The sequence below is a fragment of the Halichoerus grypus genome, chromosome 6 (genome assembly GCF_964656455.1).
Source record: "Halichoerus grypus chromosome 6, mHalGry1.hap1.1, whole genome shotgun sequence".
In the NCBI taxonomy this organism is placed as follows: domain Eukaryota; kingdom Metazoa; phylum Chordata; class Mammalia; order Carnivora; family Phocidae; genus Halichoerus; species Halichoerus grypus.
In genome coordinates, this window is record NC_135717.1 from 95,361,582 (window position 1) to 95,388,812 (window position 27,231).

Consider the following 27,231-nt stretch of genomic DNA (forward strand, 5'->3'; position numbering starts at 1 on the left):
AATGTGTACTTGAAAAAATTAATGGGTAAGATAATGCAGTATTTGCAGTATTATTTGAAACAACATAATTTTTTCTTTTTAAAACAGATAAAATTCTTTGATACAACTTATTTCTTTTTTTAAATTTAAATTCAATTAGCCAACATCTAGTACATCATTAGTTTTTGTTGTAGTGTTCAATGATTCATTAGTTGCATATAACACCCAGTGCTCTTCACATCAAGTGCCCTCCTTAATGCCCATCACCCAGTTTCCCCATCCCCGGACCCACCTCCCTTTCCACAACCCTCAGTCTGTTTCCTGGAGTCAAGAGTCTCTCATGGTTTGGCTCCCTGTCTGATTTCTTCCCATTCAGTTTTCCCTCCCTTCCCCTGATCCTCTGCACTATTTCTTATATTCCACATATGAATGAAACCATATGATGATTGTCTTTCTCTGATCGACTTATTCCACTTAGCATAATACCTATTTCTAATGTCAGTATTTTATGTCAACTAAAATAAATTAGCCACATCCATTTGATACCATAATTTAGTCTTTTATTGATTTGGAAGAAAATATGCTTTACCTTTTTTATACCTTCATTTATTTTACAGGAACTACAAGGGATTTCAATAAACAAAAAGTATAAATACAAAGTGTTATAATAACTAGACGCGGGAAATATTTTATTTATTTATCAGAAAATCTGAATTTCTCTTACTTTCAATGTAGTTGATGTTAAAATGTTGCCTTACACACTAAAATGGGAAATACTTAAACACTGATGTAATTAAACAATAATTCCAGTCCAATGGCCTTTCTCCATTTCTCTGGGAGCTTGAGTTCCAGTCTGTTCTCCTTGCCCTCCCTAAAGGGGTAGCTTTCATAATGTATAGGAGGATCTTGACCCTGGAAAATGAATCCAAAGCTCTAGGGGACTTCTGGGCAGTAAATGGAAATGGAAATAATTTCTCAGAGAATAATTCAGTAGTATTGCTTTACTACGTTATGATGAAATGTGCTTCCAAAATACAAAATCTTGGATTGCTAGGCAAAAGGTAGGGAAGGATGATATTGCCTCTGGCGTAAGAGTTTAAAAGCTAGGCCTATGTCAAATTTCTCGCAAGAATGAGTAGTGAAAACTTCAGGGCAGTTCATTTATTCTGAGAATGCTCTGTCCTGTGTTCAGACAATTGACCAAGCTTCTCTTGGCGACCCATCCTCTTTACTTTGTTTTTGTTTTGCTTGTCTTCTCTTTATCAAATCTACGTGCAAAAAACACACTCAGGTGTAGTGGCAGTAAAACAAAACCCTGGAATCAAAGAGACGTCTTTGTGCTTCTAAATCACAATCTGAAGCGCAAACGCAAGCACATTAAGTATGAGCTGCTGGGCACCCGTAGCTCAGGTTCTCGAGCTCAGGCACCGGCACCGGAAGTGGCCGCCCAGTTTGACTTCCGCTCCCAGAGTCCAAGCTCCCGTGGCTCACGCCCTGGTTGTCAGTAAAGCACTAGGAGTCGGAAAGCATAGAGGCAGCGCGCCCTCCCTCGGTGGCAGGGAATTTTGCGGTGGTCGGCGGTGGCATCGCGGCTGTCACCTGTGCTGAGCAGGTAGGCTGGCTTCTCCGACCCCGGAGGCGGTGGCGTTCAGAGCACCCTCCCGCCCCTCCCCGTGTCCTTCCAGATCCCTCGTTAGCCGCTTCCTTTTCCTCGCACTCATTCTTGCTTTCAGATATTAAGAGACTGCGTGGTGGCCCTTGAATGAAGTTCTTAGTACCTCTCAAGCTTCGCCTTAGGCACAGGGAGGAGTTGGGAGCAAGGTTTTGAGGGGGGAACCCCAAAGCTGACCGAACCAGGCTCTGGTCCTAGTTATGTCAGAGCAGCAACAGGGCTTAAAACTAGTAAGTACTTGGTCAGAAAATTCAGCCTCCTTTTTTAATTAGCTGATTGAATTCAGCTTCTACGTAGAAGCCAGGTCCTCAGTTCATTGTAAATAATAGATAAATCTTTACGTTGTTTCCTATACTTCGAATTCCCAGAAGAGATTTCATTTCTAGTAATGTTTTGTAAAACAACCAGCAAGAGATTAAATGTAGCTGGGGAGTGCTTTTCTGGTTCTAGTGAATAATCAGACCAAATATATACCTATATATTCCAAAAAGGACTGTTTCGTTGATATAAAGTAAACATAAGCAATCATTGAAGTCACAGAAGTCGTGGAAGAAATTCAAGAGATGTTTCAAACTTCTCATCTTTAGTTGTGTATTTTCCATTTTTTCACCAAATAAACAACTGTGATCCAGGTACTGTGCTAAGGGCTGGTTAGTCCATTATAAATAGAGCAATGTACTTCCTTTATAGGGACTCACAGTCTAATGGAAGAGACATGTAAATAAATCATTTCATCAGTGTGTTTGCCAGCTTAGGGGTGCCTGTGGAATTGGTAGGGTGTAAATTAGAGGTAAGGTATCCTTTTGTCTCAGTATAGAAGAAAGTAAAAGTTCACCAGGTAGACAGGAAAAGCCAGACATGCCAAAGGAAGGCAAGGATATTATCTCATGTGGAAAAGCATGGCATTACCTGAGAGCAGCAAAGCTTAAAGAACATGGTGTGTGGGGGAGGTGACCAGAGATGAAGGTAGGAAGGTTGGCAGAGACCAGATAATAATGGGTCTCATAAGTCTTGCTAAGAATTTAACAAGAACTTACAAGTAATGAGATGATTTTGAGCAGTGGCCTAACATGGTCAAATAATACATTTTGAAAGATGATTAGTTGCAGTGTGTTTGAGGCAGGGGCACTGGTTAAAATGAGACTGGATGGCTAATTGAAAGGTGATTTTGGGGGCGCCTGGGTGGCTCAGTTGGTTAAGCGACTGCCTTCGGCTCAGGTCATGATCCTGGAGTCCCAGGATCGAGTCCCGCATCGGGCTCCCTGCTCGGCAGGGAGTCTGTTTCTCCCTCTGACCCTCCCCCGTCTCATGTGCTCTCTTTCTCTCAAATAAATAAATAAAATCTTTAAAAAAAAAAAAAAAGAAAGGTGATTTTGGTAGTACAAAGAAGTTTTGAGGGGTGCCTGGCTGGCAGAGTTGGTAGAGCATGCGACTCTTGGTCTTGGGGTGGTGAGTTCAAGCTCCATTTTGGACAGAGAGATTACTTAAAAAAACGTTTTGAGGGCTAGGTGTAGCAATGAAAAGAGAAAGTGGGGAAATAAATTACAGAACATATACAGAAAAGAAAGGTGGAGAGAGTGGTAATATTATTAAGTATTACAGAAAGCTCAAATAAGGTGATGTTAAAAAGAATCTGGTGGGTTTTAAGGATGTATAGGTGAATTGAAGATGCTCATTTTTTTTGTCTTAATTGAAGTATGGACATACAGTCTCATAGATGTACATGATAATGTTTGGATATTTTTATGCGTTATGAAATGATCACCTCAGTAGGCATAGTTACCATCCATCACCGTACAAGGTTATTGCAGTATTATTGACTGTATTCCCTATGCTGTACATTACATCCCTCTGGCTTATGTATTTTATAACTGGAAGTTTGTTCCTCTTAATCTCTTTAGCCTATTTCACCTGCTCTGCCCCAACCCCATTCCACTCTGGTAACCAGTAGTTTGTTTCCTTTATCTGTGAGGCTGTTTTGTTTGTTTTGTTTTTCAGATTCCACAAATATTGAAATCGTACAGTATTTATCTTTTTCTGACCTATTTCTCTAGGTCCGTTCATGTTGTGATGAATGGCAAGATTTCATTTATCTTATGGCTTAATATTTTCATTGAATATATACATACCACATCTTTATCCATTCACCTATCAATGGACACTTAGGTTATTTCTCTAGGTTGGCTATTGCAAATAATGTTGCAGTGAACATAGGAATGCATATATCTCTTTGAATTGCTGTTCGTGTTTTCTTCGGGTAAATACCCAGAAGTGGAATTGCTGGATTATATGGTAGTTCTATTTTTAATTTTTTGAGGACCCTCCATACTGTTTTCCGTGGTGGCGGCACCAATTTACATTCCTACCTATGGTGCATAATGATTCCTTTTTCTCAACATCCTCACTGACACTTGTTATTTCTGACGGGTGTGAGGTGGTATCTCATTGTAGTTTTGATTTCCATGATTTGTGATTGTGAACGTTTCCGTATGTCTGTTGGCCATCTGTATGTCTTTTTTGGAAAAATGTCTATTCAAATTCTGCCCATTTTTTAATTGGGTTTTTTAAATTAAGTTGTATGAGTTTTTAAAATACATATTTTGGTTATTAAACTGTTACAGGATGTATGATTTGCAAATATCCTCTCCCATTCAGTAGGTTGTCTTTTTGTTTTGTTGATGGTTTCCTTCTCCTGCAAAACCTTTTTAGTTTGATGTGATTTCATTTGTTTGTTTTAGCTTTTTAGCTTTTTGTTTTACCTTGCCTGAGGAAAATGGTTCAAAAAATATTGCTAAGACTGGTGTCAAAGAGCTTACTGCTTATGTTTTCTTCTAGGAGTTTTATGGTTTCACATCTTATATTCAAGTCCTTAATTCGTTTTGAATTAATTTTTCTGTATGGTGTAAAATAATGGTCTGGTTTCATTCTTCGGCACATAAACTGCCCACTTTTCTTTCTTTTATTATTATTATTATTATTTTTTAATTTTATTATGTTATGCTAGTCACCATACAATACATCATTAGTTTTGATGTGGTGATCCATGATCCATTGTTTTCGTATAACACCCAGTGCTCCATGCAGTACGTGCCCTCCTTAATACCCATCACTGGGCTAACCAATCCCCCCTCCCCCCTCCCCTCTAAAACCCTGTTTGTTTCTCAGGTCCATAGTCTCTCATGGTTCATCTCTCCCTCCAATTCCCCCTGCCCATTTTTCCCTTCCTTCTCCTAATGTCCTCCATGTTATTCCTTATGTTCCACAAATAAGTGAAACCATATGATAATTGACTTTCTCTGCTTGACTTATTTCACTTAGCATAATCTCCTCCAGTCCCATCCATGTTGATGTAAAAGTTGGGTATTCATCTTTTCTGATGGCTGAGTAATATTCCATTGTATATATGGACCACATCTTCTTTATCCATTCATCTGTTGAAGGGCATCTCAGCTCTTTCCACAGTTTGGCTATTGCGGACATTGCTGCTATGAACATTGGGGTGCATATGGCCCTCTTTTCACTACATCTGTGTCTTTGGGGTAAATACCCAGTAGTGCAATTGCTGGGTCATAGGGTAGCTCTATTTTTAAATTTTTGAGGAACCTCCACACTGTTTTCCAAAGTGGCTGTACCAACTTGCATTCCCACCAACAGTGTAAGAGGTTTCCCCTTTCTCCACAACCTCTCCAACATTTGTTGTTTCTTTCCCTGTCCATTTTTGCCATTCTAACTGGTGGAAGGTGGTATCTCAGCGTGGTTTTGATTTGGATTTCCCTGATGGCTAATGATGATGAACATTTTTTCATGTGTCTGTTAGCCATTTGTATGTCTTCTTCAGAGAAGTGTCTGTTCATCTCTTCTGCCCACTTTTTGACTTGATTATTTGTTTTTTGGGTGTTGAGTTTGAAAAGTTCTTTATAGATTTTGGATACCAGCCCTTTATCTGTAGTGTCATTTGCAAATATCTTCTCCCATTCTGTGGGTTGCCTCTTTGTTTTGTTGACTGTTTCCTTTGCTGTGCAGAAGCTTTTTATCTTGATGAAGTCCCAAAAGTTCATTTTTGCTTTTGTTTCACTAGCTTTTGGAGATGTATCTTGAAAGAAGTTGCTGTGGCCGATGTCAAAGAGGTTACTGCCTATGTTCTCCTCTAGGATTTTGATGGATTCCTGTCTCACATTGAGGTCTTTCATCCACTTTGAGTTTATCTTTGTGAATGGTGTTAGAGAACGGTCGAGTTTCATTCTTCTGCATGTCACTGTCCAATTTTCCCAGCACCATTTATTGAAGAGACTGTCTTTTTTCCATTGCATGTTTTTTCCTGCTTTGTCAAAGATTATTTGACCGTAGAGTTGAGGGTCCATATCTGGGTTCTCTATTCTGTTCCATTGGTCTATATGTCTGTTTTTGTGCCAGTACCATGCTGTCTTGGTGATCACAGCTTTGTAATATAGCTTGAAATCAGGCAACGTGATGCCCCCAGCTTTGTTTTTCTTTTTCAACATCTCCTTGGCGATTTGGGGTCTTTTCTGATTCCATACAAATTATAGGATTGTTTGTTCCAGCACTTTGAAAAATGTCATTGGAATTTTGATCGGGATGGCATTGAAGGTATAGATTGCTCTGGGTAGCATAGACATTTTAACAATGTTTATTCTTCCGATCCATGAGCATGGAATATTTTTCCATCTTTTTGTGTCTTCTTCAATTTCTTTCATGAGTGTTTTGTAGTTCCTAGAGTATAGATCCTTTACCTCTTTGGTTAGGTTTATTCCGAGGTATCTTGTGGTTTTGGGTGCTATTGTAAATGGAATCGTTTCTTTAATTTCTCTTTCTACAGTTGCGTTGTTAGTGTATAAGAAAGCAACTGATTTCTGTGCATTGATTTTGTATCCTGCCACATTACTGAATTGCTGGATGAGTTCTAGTAATTTGGGGGTGGAGTCTTTTGGGTTTTCCACATAAAGTATCATGTCGTCTGCGAAAAGAGACAGTTTGACTTCTTCTTTGCCAATTTGAATACCTTTTATTTCCTTTTGTTGTCTGATTGCTGTTGCTAGGACTTCTAGTACTATGTTGAACAACAGTGGTGAGAGTGGGCACCCTTGACATGTTCCTGATCTTAAGGGAAAGGCTCTCAGCTTTTCCCCATTGAGGATGATATTCGCTGTGGGTTTTTCATAGATGGATTTTATGAGCTTGAGGAATGTTCCCTCTATCCCTATACTCTGGAGAGTTTTAATCAGGAAAGGATGTTGTATTTTGTCAAATGCTTTTTCTGCATCAATTGAGAGGACCATATGGTTCTTCTCCCTCCACTTATTAATGTGTTCTATCACACTGATTGATTTGCGAATGTTGAACCACCCTTGCATCCCGGGGATAAATCCCACTTGGTCGTGGTGGATGATCCTTTTAATGTATTGTTGGATCCTATTAGCTAGGATTTTGTTGAGGATTTTGGAATCCATATTCATCAGGGATATCAGTCTGAAATTCTCCTTTTTGATGGGGTCTTTGCCTGGTTTGGGGATTAAGGTAATGCTGGCCTCATAGAATGAGTTTGGAAGTTTTCCTTCTGTTTCTATTTTTTGAAACAGCTTCAGTAGAATAGGTATTATTTCTTCTTTGAATGTTTGGTAGAATTCCCCAGGGAATCCATCAGGCCCTGGACTCTTGTTTTTTGGGAGGTTTTTGATCACTGCTTCAATCTCGTTACTGGTTATTGGCCTATTCAGGTTGTCAATTTCTTCCTGTTTCAGTCTTGGCAGCTTATAGGTTTCCAGGAAGGTCTCCATTTCATCCAGATTGCTCAGTTTATTGGCATATAGTTGTTGATAATAATTTCTAATAGTTGTTTCTATTTCCTTGGTGTTAGTCGTGATCTCTCCCCTTTCATTCATAATTTTATTAATTTGGGTCCTTTCTCTTTTCTTTTGGATAAGTCTGGCCAGTGGCTTATCGATCTTATTAATTCTTTCAAAGAACCAGCTTCTAGTTTCATTGATCTGATCTACTATGTTTCTGGTTTCTAATTCATTGATTTCTGCTCTAATTTTAATTATTTCTCTTCTAATGCGTGGCTTAGGCATCGTTTGTTGCTTTTTCTCTAGTTCTTTAAGGTGTAGAGTTAGTTGGTGAATTCGGGACTTCTCTATTTTTTTGAGTGAGGCTTGGATGGCTATGTATTTCCCCCTTAGGACCGCCTTTGCAGTATCCCATAGGTTTTGGACCGATGTGTTTTCGTTCTCATTGATTTCCATGAATTGTTTAAGTTCTTCTTTGATTTCTTGGTTGACCCAAACATTCTTGAGGAGAGTGGTCTTTAGCTTCCAAGTGTTTGAATTTCTGCCACATTTTTTCTTGTGGTTGAGTTCCAGTTTTAGAGCATTGTGGTCTGAGAATATGCAGGGAATAATCTCAGTCTTTTGGTATCAGTTGAGACCTGATTTGTGACCCAGTATATGGTCTATTCTGGAGAAAGTTCCATGTGCGCTCGAGAAGAATGAGTATTCTGTTGTTTTAGGGTGGAATGTCCTGTAAATATCTATGAGGTCCATCTGGTCCAATGTATCATTCAAAGCTCTTGTTTTCTTGTTGATTTTCTGCTTAGATGATCCGTCCATTGCTGAGAGTGGAGTATTGAGGTCTCCTACAATTAACGTATTGTTATCAATATGACTCTTTATTTTGGTTAACAGTTGGCTTATGTAGATGGCTGCCCCCATGTTGGGGGCATAGATATTTACAATTGTTAGATCTTCTTGTTGGATAGACCCTTTAAGAATGATATAGTGTCCTTCTGTGTCTCTTATTACAGACTTTAGTTTAAAATCTAATTTGTCTGATATAAGAATTGCTACCCCAGCTTTCTTTTGAGGTCCGCTGGCATGGAAGATAGATCTCCATCCCTTCACTTTCAGTCTGGATTTATCTTTAGGTTCAAAATGAGTCTCTTGTAGACAGCATATGGATGGGTCCTGTCTTTTTATCCAGTTTGCAACCCTGTGCCGTTTTATGGGAGTGTTTAGGCCATTCACGTTGAGAGTGATTATTGAAAGATATGAATTAATTGTCATCATGTTGCCTGTGAAGACGTTGTTTTTATAGATTGTCCCTGTAAATTTCTGTTGTAGATCACTCTTGGGGTCTTTCTCCTTTTATAGAACCCCGCTTAATATTTCTTGCAGGGCCGGCTTAGTGGTCACATATTCTTTCAACTTCTGCTGGTCGTGGAAGCTCTGCATCTCTCCATCCATTCTAAATGAAAGCCTTGCCGGATAAAGTATTCTTAGCTGCATGTTCTTCTCATTTAGTACCCTGAATATGTCTTGCCAGGCCTTTCTGGCTTGCCAGGTCTCTGTGGATAGGTCTGACGTTATTCTGATGTTCCTCCCTCTGTACGTAAGGAATCTCTTCCCCCTAACTGCCCTTAAGATGGTTTCCTTGGTTCTAAGATTTGCAAGTTTTACTATTACATGCCGGGGTGTTGGCCTGTTTTCCTTGATCTTAGGAGGGGTCCTCTCTGCCTCTAGGACTCGAATGTTTGTTTCATTCCCCAGATTAGGGAAGTTCTCAGCTATGATTTGCTCAAATACATCTTCTAGCCCTCTCTCTCTCTCCACTCCCTCCGGGATTCCAATTATTCTGACATTGGAACGCCTCATGGTGTCACTTATTTCTCTGATTCTATTTTCATGGATTCTGAGTTGTTTTTCCCTGGCCTCCTCTTTTCCCTTTTTATCTATTATATTGTCTTCCAGGTTGCTTATTCTCTCTTCTGTCTCAGTTACCCTAGCTGTTAGATTATCTAGATTGGATTGGATCTCATTGATAGCATTTTTAAGTTCTGCCAGTTCAGCTTTCATTTCTGCCCTTAGAGACTCTATGTTGCCATTAATTGATTTCTCCATTCTAGCCATTGTCTTCACAATTGCTAGCCTGAATTCCATCTCCGACATCTTGGTTATATCTGCATCCATTTGTAAATCTGCAGCATAAGTCATAATCTCTGAGTCTTTTCTGTTTTGGGGGCTCCTCCTCCTAGTCATTCTGTTGATGGGTGTTTGAGGGAATGTATAGAGTCCAAATTATTGACCAGAACCCAAGCAAGAGGCACCTGTTTTCTTGGGACCTTAGGGTTGCTGGCCTCTTGTTTTCCCAGCCTGTCTTCTGTGGGAGGGGCCTGCCGCACTGTTACTCAGGCAACCCTGTTTGGGCGGAGTTGCCCTGTGCCCCTGTGGCAGGGGATGGGCTCAGCAGGAATCAGTTTTGGGGGCTTTTCTCTGGCGGCTTTCCCTGGCAGCTTTCCGAGTCTCTTCCACGAGTCAGAGCAGAAGAGACCGTTTCCAACCCTCTGCCTCAGAGCAGAGAGACCTCAGTCTGTTCTTCAGTGAGCTCTCCAGGCCACACTGTCTCCGTTTCTGTCCGTGCTGCTATAAACTGCAGCGGCCTGGGTTGTGCGCCCCTCCGCAGCGCTCCCAGTCCTGCCTCCAGGTCGGGGCACGTCTCTGCCCTTTGTGCTTCTAAAACTGCTGGCCGCTCCCAGTTCGCGGGCGCCCGACCCTGCCACTCGGGGTTTCCACCCCAGGGGTTGCAGTTCACCGGCGCGACCCCAGCGCACCGGGTTTCCGTCTCGGAGGCTGCAGTTTGCGTGCCCGCGACCGTCGCTCCAGGTTTCTGTCGGGGGGGGGGGGGCTGCGGTTCGCGTGCGCGCGACCCCGCCCGGTCTGGTTTTCCACCCCGGGGGCGGCCCCAGAGTCCTTTCCCTGTTGCTACCGGTCTGCGAGTCTGTGCCCGTCAGCAGCGCGTGAGGCTGTCGCTCACTAGCGGTGTAGGATCCCCACGTCCAGGCACCGTCCCGCTGCCGTTTATCCTCCGATATCTGCCCGCAGAATCACGGCTCTCTGCTTCGTACCTCAAAACCAACCGCCTGTGATATTCTGTTTGTAGAGATCCAGATCTTCTTACATCTCAGGCTGGTTTCGTGGGTGCTCAGAGTGGTCTGGTAGATATCCAGCTCAATTCCGGGGACCATCTGAAATAGGGTCCCCTACTCCTCCGCCATCTTTCGCCCCTCCCCACTTTTCTTAACATTATTTACGAAGAGGCTTTCTTTTCCCCATTGTGTATTCCTGCCTCCTTGTCATAGATTAATTGACCATCTATATGTGGGCTTATATCTGGGCTCTCTGTTCCATTCCATTGCTCTGTGTGTCCTTTTTTTTTTTTTAATGCCAGTACCATACCGTTTTGATCATTGCAGCTTTGTAGTTTGATTTGAAATCAGGGAGCATAATACCTCCAGCTTTGTTCTTCTTTCTAAAGATTGCTTTGGCTATTCAGGGTCTTTTTGTGGCTTCATACAAATTTTAGGATTCTTTGTTCCGGTTTTGGGGAAAATGCCATTAGTATTTTGATGGGGATTGCATTGAATCTGTAGATTGCTTTGGGTAGTATGGACATTTTAACAATATTAAGTCTTCCAATCCATGAGCATGATAGATCTTTCCATTTATGTATATCTTCTTCAGTTTCTTTCATCAGTGGCTTATAGTTACAGGTCTTTACATCTTTGGATAAATTCCCAAGTATTTTATTATTTTTGATGCAATTGTAAATGGGGTTGTTTTCTTAAGTTCTCTTTCCAATGGCTCATTATTGGCGTATAGAAACTCAACCGGTTTCTGTATGTAAATTTTGTATTCTGCAATTTTACTGAATTCATTTGTTCATTCTAATAGTTTTTTGGTTGAACATGGTCAGTTTTAATGGTATAGTAGGGAAAGAAATAGAATGTGGTGGAGTTGAGGAACCGGAGTGTGATTTAAGAAGATTCTTTCAAGAAGTTTAAAGTGAGAAAGAGAGAGGTTGTAACCAGGGAAAATGATGGGAAAAAATGGCAAGTTTGGCCTCTAAATTCTGTTGAAGCTACTACTAAAATGGTTTTGTTTTCCCAGAGTGTATACTGGTTGGGCATTTGGAAGAGGCAGAATAGCAATGCCAGAACACTTGGGAAAAGTCAGGCTAAGATTCTGAGTACTTACTAGTAAGGGTTTGCTGTATAATTTCATCCCACTGAAGGGAAATGAAAACATTATTTTAAAAGAAATAGAAGTTGGTTTAACCGTTAATTAGGAAAATTTTTTTTTCTCATTCTCTACATGACAACTTTAAATAAGGAATACCTCTTTGTATCATTTTTCTTGTTCAGGAGGTCTTTGTTAGTGTTTAGTGTAAATGTATTACTTGTTTTATCAGTATCAGAGTTGGACATTACTCACCACTACCCCATAAATAAGAAGACACAGAATAATGGAGACCTTTAGATGAGGAAAAGTGAGTTTATAGTTTCCTAGGTTAATAACATTATTAAAATTGCATTATCCCTGTCTCACCCTCCATGGCATATATATTAATACCTAAAGTACCTAAAGTTATTTATCATATATTTTCTCCCAACTTTTTTTTTTTTTAATAAGTTGGCTATCCAGTTTCCATCAGAAGATATTCTCCTGGTAACAGCTTCTGTTATTAAAGCGGTTACAAATTTCAAGCAGGTAAGAACTTTTGTATAACTTTCTTAGTATTAATGTTTTTAAATTTCAGTAACTGGACTAGCATTTAGTGTAGTTATAGTTTTTAAGTGTTTAAAATGACAAATACTCTTTTGATAGTCATTTTAAGATCAAAGCTCAAAGTTTAGAATTAAGTATCAAAAGCACCTAAATGATGTTGAATTTGTCTTTTTTTCCCCCATCTTTTCCTCGCACTCAGAATTACTTTTTAGAAAATTTTAAAGTTCTTTTGAGGAAAAATGCTATGCAAATCTAACTATGGGTACATATATATGGGTATATCATTATTATAAATAGATGTATGTGTATAAATGTGTGTGTCTGAAAATCAGAAAAGTGCTTCTCAGCCACATTTGCAGATAATTAATGTTTCACATGTGTAATAAGCATCTGAGAACACTTTGTAGTTCCATAAATGTATATTACACACATTATAACATTACATTAGAAGTCTAAGATCATTTGGGTCATAGTATCATAGAAGAGTGATCTCTAAACAGACTTTTTTTTAAGTAGGCTCCACACCCAAAGTGGTGCTTGAACTTACAACCATGATATCAAGACCTGAGACTAGATCAAGAGTCAGAAGCTCAACCAACTGAGGCACCCCAATCTCTAAACAGTTTTGATCTGGTATGTCACCTGTTAAAGAGTGTTTGCTAAAATCCTAATATATGTATATTTATATGTTTATAAATTATATGCATATGCTATAGTGCTCTAATTATGAATGTTATAATGCCTATGCAAAAAAGTTAAATAAGTAACTGTTTTCTTCCCATACTTCAGTGAAGAATACTACCCACAGTCTTTGATACAAGTTGTCACTATATTGACACTTAAGCACCGATGGTATAAGAGCAACGGTGGCTAAACTGGACTGGCGGTCATTGTATTCTTCACTGCCACGCACTCAGTTAAATAAATTAGAGCCAGTAAAAAATGTTTTATTAAGTCCTGACTCATAAGTGTACGTTTTTAATACTCTGTATGATGAAATGGGTTGTAGGCATAAAGCACTTGTTCTACATACAGGAGTAGTGTTGTCTCAAGGAAAAGCAGTTGTGCTGTTGCTGGGTTACAAGAGGAGCTAATTACTCTTACAGACACCAGCTTTACTTGAAAGAACAACTGACACACTATAGTGATTCATATTTGGAAAATGAGTGAAGTGAGCCTGTCACTTCAAGGAACACAGGTGATAGTATTTGTTGCCAATAGGACAAAATTAGAGCTTTCCAGCCAGAATTAGAACTTTGGAAAACTCATTTCCTCACTGTGAGCCTCGTGGTACTTAAAGACGTTTCTGATGAGATTGTTGGTGATAATAATGTGATCTTTTGGTATTGTAGTGATATAAAATGTGTTAACATTGGGCAGATCTCCGTAACTTAGGGAACCACTGTTGTCCAGATGACGAATGTGATGTTACAAGATCCATTCAAAGTGCAGGATAGACCAGTGGATTTCACAGGAACAGAGGACGAAAAATTCTTTGATATGGTTTCAAATTCTCCATTGCAACTAATCTTTAAGAAATCACGCTTGTTGAGTTTTAGTGTAACGTCAAAGAAGAATATACATTCTCTGAAAAAGCTGCATATACGTCAACGAGATTAACATATTGTAATAGTTTGAATGGAGAAGCAGATCTTCTATTAAGACCAGACATTAAAGATATTTGCAAAAATGTGGAACAGTGCCATTCTTCTCACTTAATTTCTTTTGTTTTGGAAAAAAAAATGTTATTTTTTATTAAAAGGATATTATATCTGTTTAACATGTATTGGATTTATTATACTTCTTTTTTTTTTTTTTAAGATTTTATTTATTTATTTGACACAGAGAGAGTGAGGACAAGCAGGGAGAGTGGCAGGCAGAGGGAGAGGGAGAAGCAGACTCCCCACTGAGCAGGGAGTCTGATGTGGGGCTCGATCCCAGGACCTGAGATCATGACCTGAACCGAAGGCAGACGCTTAACCGACTGAGCCACCCAGGCACCCCGGATTTATTATACTTCTAATTAAATTAAATATTTTACATTTTTCTCAGTTTTCATATCTAATGTAGCAGGTATCACTGGGTTTAACTCACATGGACAAAAGTTCTTTGGGGTCCTCAGTCATCTGTAAGTGTGTAAAGGGGTCTTGAGACTAAACAGTTTGAGAACCACTAGGGCCATGTAGTAGGATTTCCCAGTAGTATTTAGGGGGCAGCTGAGGTCAAATGCCAGTCTGCAAGGTGTGGTCCTTCCACAGCACACTGGGTATAGGACTGGAAAAAGCAGGCAGTTCAGTCTGTGGTGGGGGGTTTTCAGGGTAATTAATGGTTAAAGAAAAGAAAGCAAGGAAGTAAAAGTTTGGGCAAAACATGAAATGATCTACAGTGGAGTCATGGCTGCACAGGAAGAGAAGTGAGTCCAAGAGGATGCTCTTGGGTTTAGACAACAGGAAAGAGTCTAAAGGCTAGATCACAATAAAGTTGGCTAGTAAGTGGACAGAGAAAACTGTAAGGATAAAGGAATCAACAAGGTGTGTGGTAAAAGTATGCAGAAGTGAGTAGAGTCAGCCCTCATTTTCCAGGCTAGGAGACTAAGGCGCAGTGACCTGGCTGACTTGCCCGAGAGGGAGGACTAATATTTGAGTTCAAGTCTTAAAATGTGGAGTTAGCCCTCTTTACACTGTATATAGTGCAATTGGCCGACTTTGTTTTATGAATATGAAGTAAGTAGTGTAGAAAAACAAATGAAAGTATTTTTATTATTTAAAATTTTTGAAATATTTTTTAAACAAATATTTTTACCTTTCTGATCTAATACAGGTCTCTAAAGTATTGGAGGAGTTTTGATGTTGAAGAGCAACCGAAAACCATGTTAGAAAATCGTTTTCCCAATATTAAGATTATAGAATCCAGAGTAAAGCAACTAAAGAGTAAAGAACATGTAAGAGGATTTCTTTTTTTTTTTTTTTTTTAAGATTTTATTTATTAGAGAGCAAGAGAGAGAAAGAGCATGAGTGGGGAGGGGAGGAGTGGGGAGAGGGAGAAGCAAGCTCCCTGAGGAGCAGGGAGCCCGATGTGAGACTCAATCCCAGGACCCCGGGATCATGACCTGAGCTGAAGGCAGATGCTTAACCTACTGAGCCACCTGGGCGCCCGAGGATTTCTTTCTTAATGTCAGCCCACTGTTCAATCTCGATGAGCTTTTGCCTGCTTTCTTTTGACCCCGTCTGTACCGCCACCACCACTAAGGTCCTTAGCATATAAAGTTTAGTGATTTATATTATTACTGGGAAAATTTATACTTGTTGTGAGTTTATTATGATTCTATAATTAGTTTGCGTTTTAGCTTTTACATTTTACATGAGCATTAACACTTACAGTGTCTGCTGTGTTCTGGGCACCACGGTAAGTGCTGGGAGACAACAGGAATATTACAGTGAACCTGCCCTGGGAGCGCCCAGTGTCGTAGCGAATATACACATGCACACGTATAAGTATAGGGACGTGAAAAGCAGTCACTGAACTCTTTGATATCAAAGAGCTGGTGATAATAATGAAATAATCTCTGATATTAGAGACTTGCGAGGACTTCACAGAGGGAGTAATATTTGAATAGGGTTTAAAAGGTGGGTGAATTAAGAGTTTTTAATTAGGGGCATTGTAGGAAAAGGAGGTGGCTTATTCAAAGGCCCAAAGAAAAGGAAAGGAGCATGTAGAAGAGTGACACTCAGAGGGACTGCAGTGGGGACAAGGAAAGGAGATTGGCAGATGAGGCCAAAGAAATGAGTGTGAAGAGCTGTTTATATCATGCCAAGAATTTATTTTGTAATCAATGGAGAAATGAAGACATTTTAGGTGGAGGCAGGGTGATACCATGGATACTCTTTTAGGAAGGTAGATCTGACAGCAGTGTTGAGGATGAAGTGGGGTGGAGTGAGGGGCTGGTTGCCAGCAACCAAATCAGAAGGTGGTTGCAATCATCCAGAATGGTAGAAGGCCTGAACTAAGACAGGGACAGTGTAGTGGAAAGAATGGCCCAGATATGAGTGAGATTTCTACTGTAAACTCAGCAGGACCCAGTAACCCACTGGACATGGGACTGAATAAGGCGGGCTCAGAAAAGGGTGTTGTCAGATGATCAACAATATCCTCAGATGAGCTTCAGGCAAGATGGGAAGTGGAGTTTGCGGTTGTTTCCCTAGAGCAGCTCTCATTTGTGAGTTCTCCCTTAGGGAGAAAACACACTTATAATACATTCAGAACACAAATAATTTGACAGGAAAAAATAAGTACTGAATTTTATGAGAAAAAATTAATCTGAATCCTAAAACCAGGATGAATTTCTAATATTTATAGTAGTACATATCCTATATAACATCCATGTCAGTTAATTTGCAAATAGAGTGTGCTCAAATGTGTACTAATTGTGAGGGAATTTATATTCGGGCATTGAATAAATTAGAGTGCCGCCCATTACCATGTTGAAGTGTCCTAAATGAGATGTTTGTATTATCTGTCCTTTATATTCTTTAATGAATTAGAGATTATGTGTTTTATCTTCATGTCTACTTCCAAAAACATAATAGTAGCCAATGAAAAGAGTTCTTGTATGTGTTTTAACAGTAGCTAAATGCAAATTATTTTTAGATTTGGTCAGGGTCTATAACTACTGTTTGCCAGATAAAATTCTAACCATATTATCTGCAGGAAGACTTGTGTAGAATTCCTGTATGCATTATACTGTGTGGAATTATTGGCTTTATGTTTTTGTTAAGCAGCTGAAGAGTTACAACGGGTAACCAATGTCTCAGTGGGTATCAAGTGCTACAGTTATGATTTGCCATGTTTTATAAATCAAACACATGGCACAGTGTTAAGCTCTAAACCACTCTGACAAAGTCTGGCATCTCTCAGTCATATGTACTTATAGATATGTACCTTCTGAAGGCTACTACTTCAATGTAGGTTTTCATTCGATATTAAGGAACAAAAATAGTTGATCTCAAATATGTAGTTTTAGACTCAATGATGTCATTAAAAATTAATTTAAATAACTTTAAAACCAGTACATGCTAGGATTTAAGGTTAACACATTTTTCATGTGAAAATACATGAAATATATATGAAAATATCCCCAAAGAGCATGTTTGCTGGTGAAGTGATTGTTATTTGTACTTAAGCATATAAATACTGTGTTTTTAGCACTTCTAATGTTTTTAGATGATGTACTCTTTCCTACCACACTGTACCCCCCCTGTACCCATACCACCTATTAAGGTCTGATACCATTAGAATTACTAGATCTTCCTACAGTAACTTCCACTGAGATCAGAAATATTCATTAAGGCCTGCCCCAGGTATAATATCAGAATGCTCAATTTTAAAATTTCTGAATGTTTAGTTTTTAACCTGAGGTCAACATACCTCCCTGAATATCATGAGATTCCTTACGTTTTATGCAAAATCTGGTATGAATGTACCTTTTTTTCCAGGGGGAGAAAGACTAGTTTTCGCCAAATTCCCAGAATGGTTCATGGCCCTGAAATGATGGTGAATGACTGACTGAATGCATTCTCATGTTTACTTTGATTTGCAGTTGCTGTAACAAAGTATTGAGTGTCACCAAGAGGCAACCTTAATGTATTTTTTGCTTTCCTTATATTGAGTTTTTTATTTAAAATGAAATTGTACCCATAGATGAATATGTTTCTCCTCTCCCCTTCCTTGCTCTGTGTTTTTACAATGCATTTTAACAGGAGATGGCAGTCAGCATGTGTATAAGAAGCTCTGTTTGTGTGCTGGAGCGAAACCAAAGTTGATACGTGAAGAAAATCCTTACGTATTAGGAATCCGTGGTACACAGAGTGCTCAGGTAACATTTTGAGGTTGGTTCATGGGAAAGGAACATGCATATTTCTTTGACTTTTCTATATTTGAATCAAACTATTCCACTTACAGTGTTAATTCCTAAATTATAGAAGAGGTTTGTTTTATGATCCATAAACCAGGAAGTATTTATAATGTTATTGCCAATTTCAGTTTGGCTTTGGTTGATAATTTTTGGGTTTTTTTTAGTTCATGCTGGTGTTCTGTGTTTTTTCCATTGTGCATGTATCCCAGATACAACAATTAAGCTGAAGGTTATAACTTATACACACATTCATTACTGTACTTTGATTGGGAATATGTGATTTGCAATCTAAATAATGTAATGATCTTTTTCCAAAAAGGTAAAGCATATCCCAAACTTAGTGAACTTACCCCTTAGCAAAAAAAATTTATATTCAGAAGATCTTTGTGGTACAGAATCATGACAGAATCCCAGAACTGAAAAATTCATTTGGTTTATTGTTGTGCTCAGGAACTATAGTAAACTATCTTAATAAGGTGAAACTCTGTGGAACCTTCTACAACTTCTGGTAATGGATTTCAGGGCTTTGGGGTTCAGTGACCCTTCTTGCCAAGAAACTCTTCCTGGTTTCTGATTATAATATTCTGTCTTACCTCAAGCTCACTGTTGTAGTTCTGTCTCATAGGGTCATAATTTTACATTTATTAATAATATTTTATATTCTTGAAAATTGATGTTTTCTTTCAGCCTGTTCTTAATTAAATAGGAATTTAGAGAAAACTAGAAAACTTAATTATAAATTATAATTTAATTATAATTGTAAACATTTCAGGTTCCTATTATCAAAGACTGAGTTCATAACTATGTTCCAGCTAAGCCCTCTACATACATGACCTAACTGCTTATGATAATCCTGTGTGACAGTATTACTCCCATTTTACAAATAGGAAACTCTGATGGAGAAATTAATTTTTTACCTATACTAAAGTAGTTGTTAAGTCTATCAGAAGTACAATTTATTTTTATTTATTTATTTTTTTAAAGATTTTATTTATTTATTTGACAGAGAGAGACATAGAAAGAGAACACAAGTAGAGGGGGAGTGGGAGAGGGAGAAGCAGGCCTCCCGCTGAGCAGGGAGCCCGATGCGGGGCTCAGTCCCAGGACCCTGGGATCATGACCTGAGCCAAAGGCAGATGCTTAACGACTGAGCCACCCAGGCGCCCCCAGAAGTACAATTTAAACTCATGCCACTTATCTCCATGTCCAGCGTTTTTAACACCTTTCTTAAATTATTTACTGTCCTCAGTGAAGGACAAACTAAAATTAACTTTTTTTTTCTTGTAGCATTTTAAACAAGTCAATTTCAGGCATTATTTATTGATTATTACAGTAAAGTTTTGGGTGAATTTAATAGAAATTTAGTAGAAATAGAATTTAATAGAACTTGACATAGTAGGAAGAGGAATTTGGCTATTTAGATGTCATCCTGAAGTAGTGGGACTATTCTGTACTTTTGAAAGTGCCACAAAAATGACCATGGCTGGGACACCTGGGTGGCTTAGTCATTAAGCGTCTGCCTTCGGCTCAGGTCATGATCCCAGGATCCTGGGATCGAGTCCCGCATTGGGCTCCCTGCTCAGCGGGGAACCTGCTTCTCCCTCTGCCCCTCCCCCCGCTCATGCTCGCGCGTGCTCTCGCTCTCTCTCATACAAATAAATAAATAAAATCTTTAAAAAAAAAAATGACCATGGCTTCTCTAAGCTCATTATGATCTTTTTTAGGGGGCAGAGGAGGAAGGTGGTAAAGGCATCAGTTAGTTGTCTTATAATGATAAGACGGAACATTTTTTTCTGATAAATGTTAGACATTATTGTGCCTGCTCCTAACAGCTTTATTTACATTATCTTAATGCTTGCAGAGGCCTAATGAGATAGAGTCACTTCTTGTTTCCATTTATAGTTGAAGAACCGGAGGCACAGAGGGGTTAAGCAACTTGCCCAAGTTAATAACTGCGGGCAGTTACTAACTCCTAGAGCCAGGGACTCTTAACCACCAAGCTGTTGTGCTGCTCATTCATGCAAGTTTTGAGTGTTGAGTGACTCCAGGGAAAGTGTCAACTGAAGGACTAGACGAAAAGGAATAACCCTGTATGTAGGATACAGACCAGTGTCCTGTTAGTAAATTGATTTGATCAAGGAGTTAGGAATGTGTTGAACTAGAGGTCGTGCCGCTTGCTGGAATTCTGAACTACTCTAAATGTACTGACCTAAAAGGCAAGGAAAATCAGCAGAGGCATTGCTATGAAGACAGCTTGGGTGAAACAGAGAGCATTTGTAATATTGGGAGGGTCCGTCCTGGCAGAGTGGGAAAGAGATTTATTTTGTTCCTTTGTAAATCAGATAAAATTCCTACATTTTGAGAATATTATCACTGAAGCTTCTTGCTTCAAGTTTTGCCCACTATTTACATGTGAACACTGTCTCCTTTTCTTTTTAATACAGGAATTTCAGGAACAGCTTACTAAAGCTCAAAGAATAATGATCATAGGGAATGGCGGCATTGCACTTGAACTGGTGTAAGTATATATTTTAAATCCTATTTAAACACTGCTCTGTGATTCATGTGATTATTGGCAGACTAGAAACATCTTGGTATTCTGAAATTCAAAGATAAATGTAATTGGTTTTCATATATTTTCAAGGAAAATGTCCACTTTATATTTTTGGCTTTCATGGAATTCATAGTTGTAGAAATGTCATTGCCAAACATGAGTTTAGGGAATGTTTTCTGTCTCAAGGGGTCACACACAGGTGACTGGAGAGGTGTGACCCATAGAGGTGTTTGGTAAGCATGGACTATCTTGAAAAACATTTTTTCATACTTTAGGGATTTCTAAATCTCTAAAGTGCACACTTTTAGAGATTTCTAGTCACAGCCCCCACCACTTTTTATTGTTTATACCCATCCTGCTTCACTCATTTATATGGTTACCTGTCTGGCCCATGACTCCCTATTTCAAGATCTGTGGTACTCTCAGCTCTTGGCTTTTTGGAAATTGAAACTTTAGTTCTTTGATGCAGGAGCAGCTGAATTCTTGACTTCAGAGCTCATTGCTGAAAAATCAGGGGCTAGAATTGCACATAAAAGAACCAGGTATACAACTGAAGATATAGCATCTGGTTCATTAATTCACAGATGAAAGCCATATAGAAAAAGGCCATAAGGACATTGAGCAAAATATTATAGTTGGGGGAGATAGGAATATAGATAATATTTATTTCTATATTCTACATGACTTAGATTTTCTAGGATTTTTTTTTTTCATGAAAAATATGTATAAGTAAAACTGGAAACTTAGTGAATTAAATGAAGCAGCCCATCTGCACCTTTGCAAACATGCTGCAGTTGGACAGCACCTAAGGTAATTTTACAAAAAATGCAAGTGAGTTATAAAAGAAATACAGACCTCAGTTTTTTTATTTTAAAAGAGTTTTTTGTTTGTTTTTAACTTTTGGCTTATAAAATTCAAGAAGAATTTTTTAAGTTTTGAGGATGCTAAAAATTGACAAAATTTTAAAAATTGATGGCTAATTTTTTTATTGAATTATATTTGACATACATTATATTAGTTTTAGGTGTACAACAATAGTGATTGAATATTTTTATACATTATGACGTGGTCACCTCAGTAGGCTTAGTTACCCTCTGTCACTGTACACACTTACTAGAGTACCACTGACTATCTTTCCTGTGCTGTACTTTACAGCCCCGTGACTTACTTATAACTGGAGGTTCGTACTTCTTACCCACGTCCCCTCTGGCAACCACCAGTTCTCTGAATTTAAGAATCTGGGTTTTTTTGGTCTCTTTTTTATTTTGTTTCTTAAATTCCACATATGAGTGAAATCATAGGGTACTTGTCTTTTTTGATTTAAATTTCACATAGCATAATATTCTCTAGGTCCATCCATATTGTTGCAAATGGCAAGATCCCATGCTTTTTTATGGCTGAATAATAGTACACACACACACACCATACACATATATACCACATCTTTATTCACCTATGGATGGACACTTGGATTGCTTCCATATCTTGCCTGTTATAAATAATGCTACAGTTAACATAGGGGTGCATATCTTTTTGAATTAGTGTTTTTTTTCTTTGGGTAAATACTCGTGAGTGGAGTTACTGGTCATTCTAATAATTTTTTGAGGAATCTCCATACTGTTTTTCACAGTGGCTGTACCAGTTTGTATTCTCAGCAGCAGAGCACAAGGGGTCTTGTTTCTCCACACTCTCACCAACACTTGTTATTTCTTGTCTTTTTGATTCTAGACATTCCAACAGGTGTAAGGTGATATCTCATTGTGGATTTGATTTGCACTTCTCTGATGATTAGTGTTGTTGAGCATCTTTTCATGTGTCTGTTACCATCTATATGTCTTTGGGAAAATGTCTGTCAGGTCCTCTGCCCATTTTTATTTTGGTTGGTTTTTTTGTTTTGTTTTTGGGGTTTTTTTTTTTTGGTTACTGAGTTGTATGAGTATATGTTTTGGATATCAACACTTTATCGGATAGATTGTACCTTTCATATTAACCATGTATATAACATGCAAAAACACATTGTATATACAATAAACACTTGATTGAAAGATCCATTTTATAACTGTTTATCACAAAATATTAAAATAATGAATAAAACGATCAAAACACATAACTTAGTTTAGTCATGCTGTATAAACATATGAGAATCATAACATTGCCTAAAAACTTGAAAACAAAAAGCATACTTCTCTGCCTGGCAGTTTTTAGATCATTTGAATTTTGAATTGCGTTTATCTTTTCAGGAAGGAAAAAGGAAACACAAACCAAAGCTGGTGCTGGTAATATGGGCAGTGCCTTGTGACCTGATTGGCATGAAGGCTTGAATCTTAAAGGTACAAAAGAGGTATGTGTTCATATACTAATTAAACCTAAGATGCAATTTTAAATTCTTGAACCATTCATTAAAGACTGATTACAAGTAAGTCAAAACAACTGCTAGGTCATTTTACTTAAAATCCAAAATGCTAGGACAGACAGGACCAATGGCATGTGGCCCAGTTCCTTACCAGTTAAGTATTTCACTCATCTAAAACTGACTCATGCCCTTCTTTTTAGTTCCCCAGGCAGAGAGATTTCCAGACCCGGACTACAGTGAATATAGCTGTCCTATTTTAAATTAATCCTTTCTCAAAGGTCACTTCACATGCATTATAATATTTCAAAGTTTATTAGATGAATTCTAAATAAAATATGTATTTAACACCCTAATTGGATAAGCAGATGACTTGCTTTTACTCATTTTATTTATTAGATACATTATATTTAAATAGTAAAAGGCTGTGATATTTAAGTACTGTAAGAAGCATATATAGAGTCCTCATTACTGTGTATGATCTCTTTTCAGCCTTGGGTAGTTTGGAGGGGAGCTGGCTTCACGGCATATCTAATTTTTGTGATAGAAATTATACAAAATCATTTTTTTCCTGCATCTTCAGATCCAAAGATTAATAGTATTTTTAACCTGAGAACTTCAGCAGTTTGGTTCAGTAAACATTATCTGCTATGTACTTGGCACTTTCCTAAGGTTCTGGATATAACAGTAAGTCGGCATAGACTGCCCTCAAGAGGTTTTTATAGTCTCTAGCAGTTGTAATTTTTAAAGACTGCATTTGAAATTATCAATGAAGCTTATACTAAAAAGTATACCCTTGGTGTTACCTGCCAATGCAACTACTTGTTCTCTTAAGTTCTGAATGGATTTCCCTCACTCCCTTCATGCACAAAAATCGTGAGAGGCTTATTTTGGGGCATCCAGTGTGTTTCCATTTATATTGTAAGAATTATTTTTCTGTATGTTTCTACGAGTGTATTGTAATTTTGGGGGGGATGTGTTATGGTGATCAGCATTGCTTTTAGTTTTCTCGTAAGATTCACATCGAAACTGTATGTGAAGTAAAGAAAATCTACCTTCAGGAAGAATTTAGAATTTCTAAGAAAAAGTCGTTGCCTTTTCCCAGAGACCATTGTAATCAGTCAGTCACAACTGATAAAGGTAAGTAATAAAATAAGAAAAAATACAATAACCACTAATTTAAAAGGAAGAAAACTTACTTAGTCTTCCTATATTAAAAAACTTAAGATTTCCATATGAAATTTAAACATAAAAAGTAAAAATGAAACCATTACTTAATAAGTCATTTCCTTTTCATTACTTAGTCTTCAAGTTTCCTAATACATGGGACTCACGGTGCTATGACCACCACAGCTCTGTGAGTCAATCAGAGTATCTTGCAGATCAAAACAAATCTAAACCAAAAAAACCTTTATGCTCTCAGAGGTGAAGTGACTTCCCCCAAATCAAACAGATTAAAAATCTATAAATTTGGGATTAAGAAACAGACTAATTCCTATTCCACACTTTCTGTGAGAACTATCACCATTGGAAGAAATACACTCAGCCGAACTAGCATATGAGATATTCCACTGTTTTTGAATTCTTTGAATGTTTCCATGGGAAAAGGTAGTGTTAGAGTTTGAATATGAGTAGTAAAGGGAAAACATTGAAAAGTGAGTTATCTCGTTGGACTAAACTCTCAGTGGAGTATAATGTATTAGTATTTTTAAAGAAATAATTTATAAAGTGATTATCAATTTAAATTTACTTTGTTAGAAGTTCTGTGTCTAAATTTGAAGGAAAAATGTTTAGAATGTCATAATTTTGTCATACCCAAAACAAGGAGATAATGTTGATTACATTGTAATTGTTTTAGCAAATGTGCCTTATAAAAATTAAGGGTTTTTTTTAATGTTGAATTAGCCAACATATAGTACATCATTAGTTTTTGACGTAATGTTCAACGATTTATTAGTTGCATATAACACCCAGTGCTTATCCCAGGTGCCCTCCTCAGTACCCATCACCCGGCTACCCCATCCCCCTACCCCCCTCCCTTCTGTAACCCTCAGTTTGTTTCCCAGGGTCTGTCATGGTTCCTTTTTTTTTTTAAAGTAAATTCTACATCCAACCTGGGGCTAGAACTCAAAATGAGATCAAGAGTCGCATGCTCTATTAACTGAGAAGGCCAGGTGCCCCTTAAGGAGTGTTGTTTTAAAGTCCTCTCCTGCCTTCTTTCTTTCTTCTAGGCATTATCACATAATTCTATGGACAGCTGAAGGTGATTACATTTGAGATTAAAGGGTTTTTTTTTGTTTTTGTTTTGTGGTTCTTTTTTTAAGAGGTATATATATGTGGAATTGACTAATGAAAAGAAAAACGGCTGTGATTTCATTGTCAGTACTAGGAGTTAACACCAAATATAGAACCTTTTCTCTGTGGCAACAATGTAAGGTGAAATTTTTTGTCCTGCTATGATTATTTTTAACTGTTCATTGTCTTAGTGTAAAACTGTAACTTAAGGAAGCTGAAAACAATTTCGTTTACAGTCATGTTTTGATTTACAGTATTTCGTATTGCCTTAAGTCCTTAAGCAGTAAACGTCCCAGCATCAGTGTCCTCATAAATGGAACATAATGCACAGTTCACTTGTCTAAAGGTTGATGAGACAGACACCTATAAAATCTTACAAATGATTCTTTTAGAGAAACTATCTTATATTTTCTGCCTTTTAGCATTTGAAGCTCAGAAAACTGAGTAATATTGTAATTATGAGTGGGGTAATCATATGGTTACTGAGTGTTCTTGATCTTAAAAGTCTAAGAATTTTTTAGTTGGGCTGTCCTAGTAGGATTTTGATTCCCTGGAAATTCAGCTGAGTTGTCTAAAGTTGGCAGCTGTTTTTTACTCTCTCACCGAAGATCAGCATACCGAGGTGTAAAAATTTGACTTGTTCTTTTACTTTAGAACAGAAAAGACCTCTTTCCTTTTTCTTCCCACATATGCTTATCAGGAACCCTGTTTAGTTTGATCTAGGAGAAGATGGAGGCCTGAAGGTGGATGCTCACATGCACACGTCTCTCTCTGATGTCTACGCTGCGGGTGACATCTGCACTGCGTCCTGGAGGCCCAGCCCGGTGTGGCAGCAGGTAAGCCGGCATCCACCATCACACCTTGTATCAGATTCCATCTGACGGTAAAGGAGTGAGTCACTACCAGCAAATCCAAATTTCTGGTTTTCCCACTTTGCTACTTTAAGTAGGAGGCTATCCTAGACATTTAAAAAAAAAGAATGTTTCCCTTTTGGTAAGTTATTATATAGTGATGGAACACACTGGTATGTCTTGTAATTGAAAAAGAATTATGGGCTATGACTTTTTCATCTTCAAATACTTACCAGCACTGTCCAGTGGAACTCTGTGATGACAGAAACGTTCTATACGTTTGCAGTGTCCAGTCAGGTAGTCACCAGCCTACATGTCTCTGTTGGCACTTAAGATGTGCTGAGTGAGACCGAGGAACTGAATTTTATTTACATTTAAGTTTAAATAGCTCCCTGTGTCTAGTGGCTACCAGACTAGACAGAGCAGCTTTAGATGAATAAATAACATACTGAGGTATAAACCGTATAGATGATGACCCCTTGTGATCCTGATGACCCAGTTCTGTCCCTGTGGGAATTATGACTGAAAAAATTTCCTCAAGCGACCATTCTTCCTCAGCCGCACAACTCCGTCCAACTGGATGTCCACGTCCTCCTGCCCTCATGGTGCTGCCCGCCTCCTCACGGTGGAGCAGAAATCCTTGAGGAAGATATTCAGACCTCGGCCGTAGGCGAGGTGGTCTTAGGAGGAGTAGAGACACAGGTAGATGTTACAGATAAAAGAACCAAGCAACACTTGGTGAAAGACTAGCTCCACAGGTAGAGATTCTCCTTCTTCAGATTAACTGTGGAGTGTGAAGTAGCGGAAGGGCCAGATGCATTCTAAGAGGCACCTTCAATACTTTGTTTTTACAGAGATAACAGTCATAGGAAGAGTGCTTTTGGCCTGTTTCTAAAGTGCTAGCTTGTTTTCAGTTTTTTTCTGTAATCATTCTGTGGCATATATGTCTTCAACTCTCAGGAACTGGCGTTTGTGGGATTTTTTTGAACACTTTAAACCCTCTAGGATAAATTATATCCTTATTATGTGTCATACTCTGCTACAG

At 38.3% G+C, this 27,231-nt stretch overlaps 2 protein-coding genes across 2 annotated transcripts in view; one reads left to right on the forward strand and one right to left on the reverse strand.

Annotated features, from left to right (window-relative positions):
- The window catches only part of LOC118546527 (cationic amino acid transporter 3-like), a 120,968-nt gene that overhangs the window by 38,048 nt on the left and 55,689 nt on the right, over positions 1–27,231 (reverse strand). The window lies entirely within an intron of this gene.
- Positions 1,407–27,231, forward strand: part of LOC118552633 (pyridine nucleotide-disulfide oxidoreductase domain-containing protein 1) — a 30,411-nt gene continuing 4,586 nt past the window's right edge. The window contains exons 1-8 of the mRNA XM_078075740.1: positions 1,407–1,591; positions 12,130–12,207; positions 15,046–15,166; positions 17,982–18,097; positions 20,581–20,654; positions 22,931–23,031; positions 24,045–24,180; positions 26,049–26,171. Of these exons, the coding sequence (XP_077931866.1) occupies positions 26,091–26,171 (81 nt within the window). The 5' untranslated portion in view covers positions 1,407–1,591; positions 12,130–12,207; positions 15,046–15,166; ... (3 more) ...; positions 24,045–24,180; positions 26,049–26,090. The remainder of the gene's footprint in view (positions 1,592–12,129; positions 12,208–15,045; positions 15,167–17,981; positions 18,098–20,580; positions 20,655–22,930; positions 23,032–24,044; positions 24,181–26,048; positions 26,172–27,231) is intronic.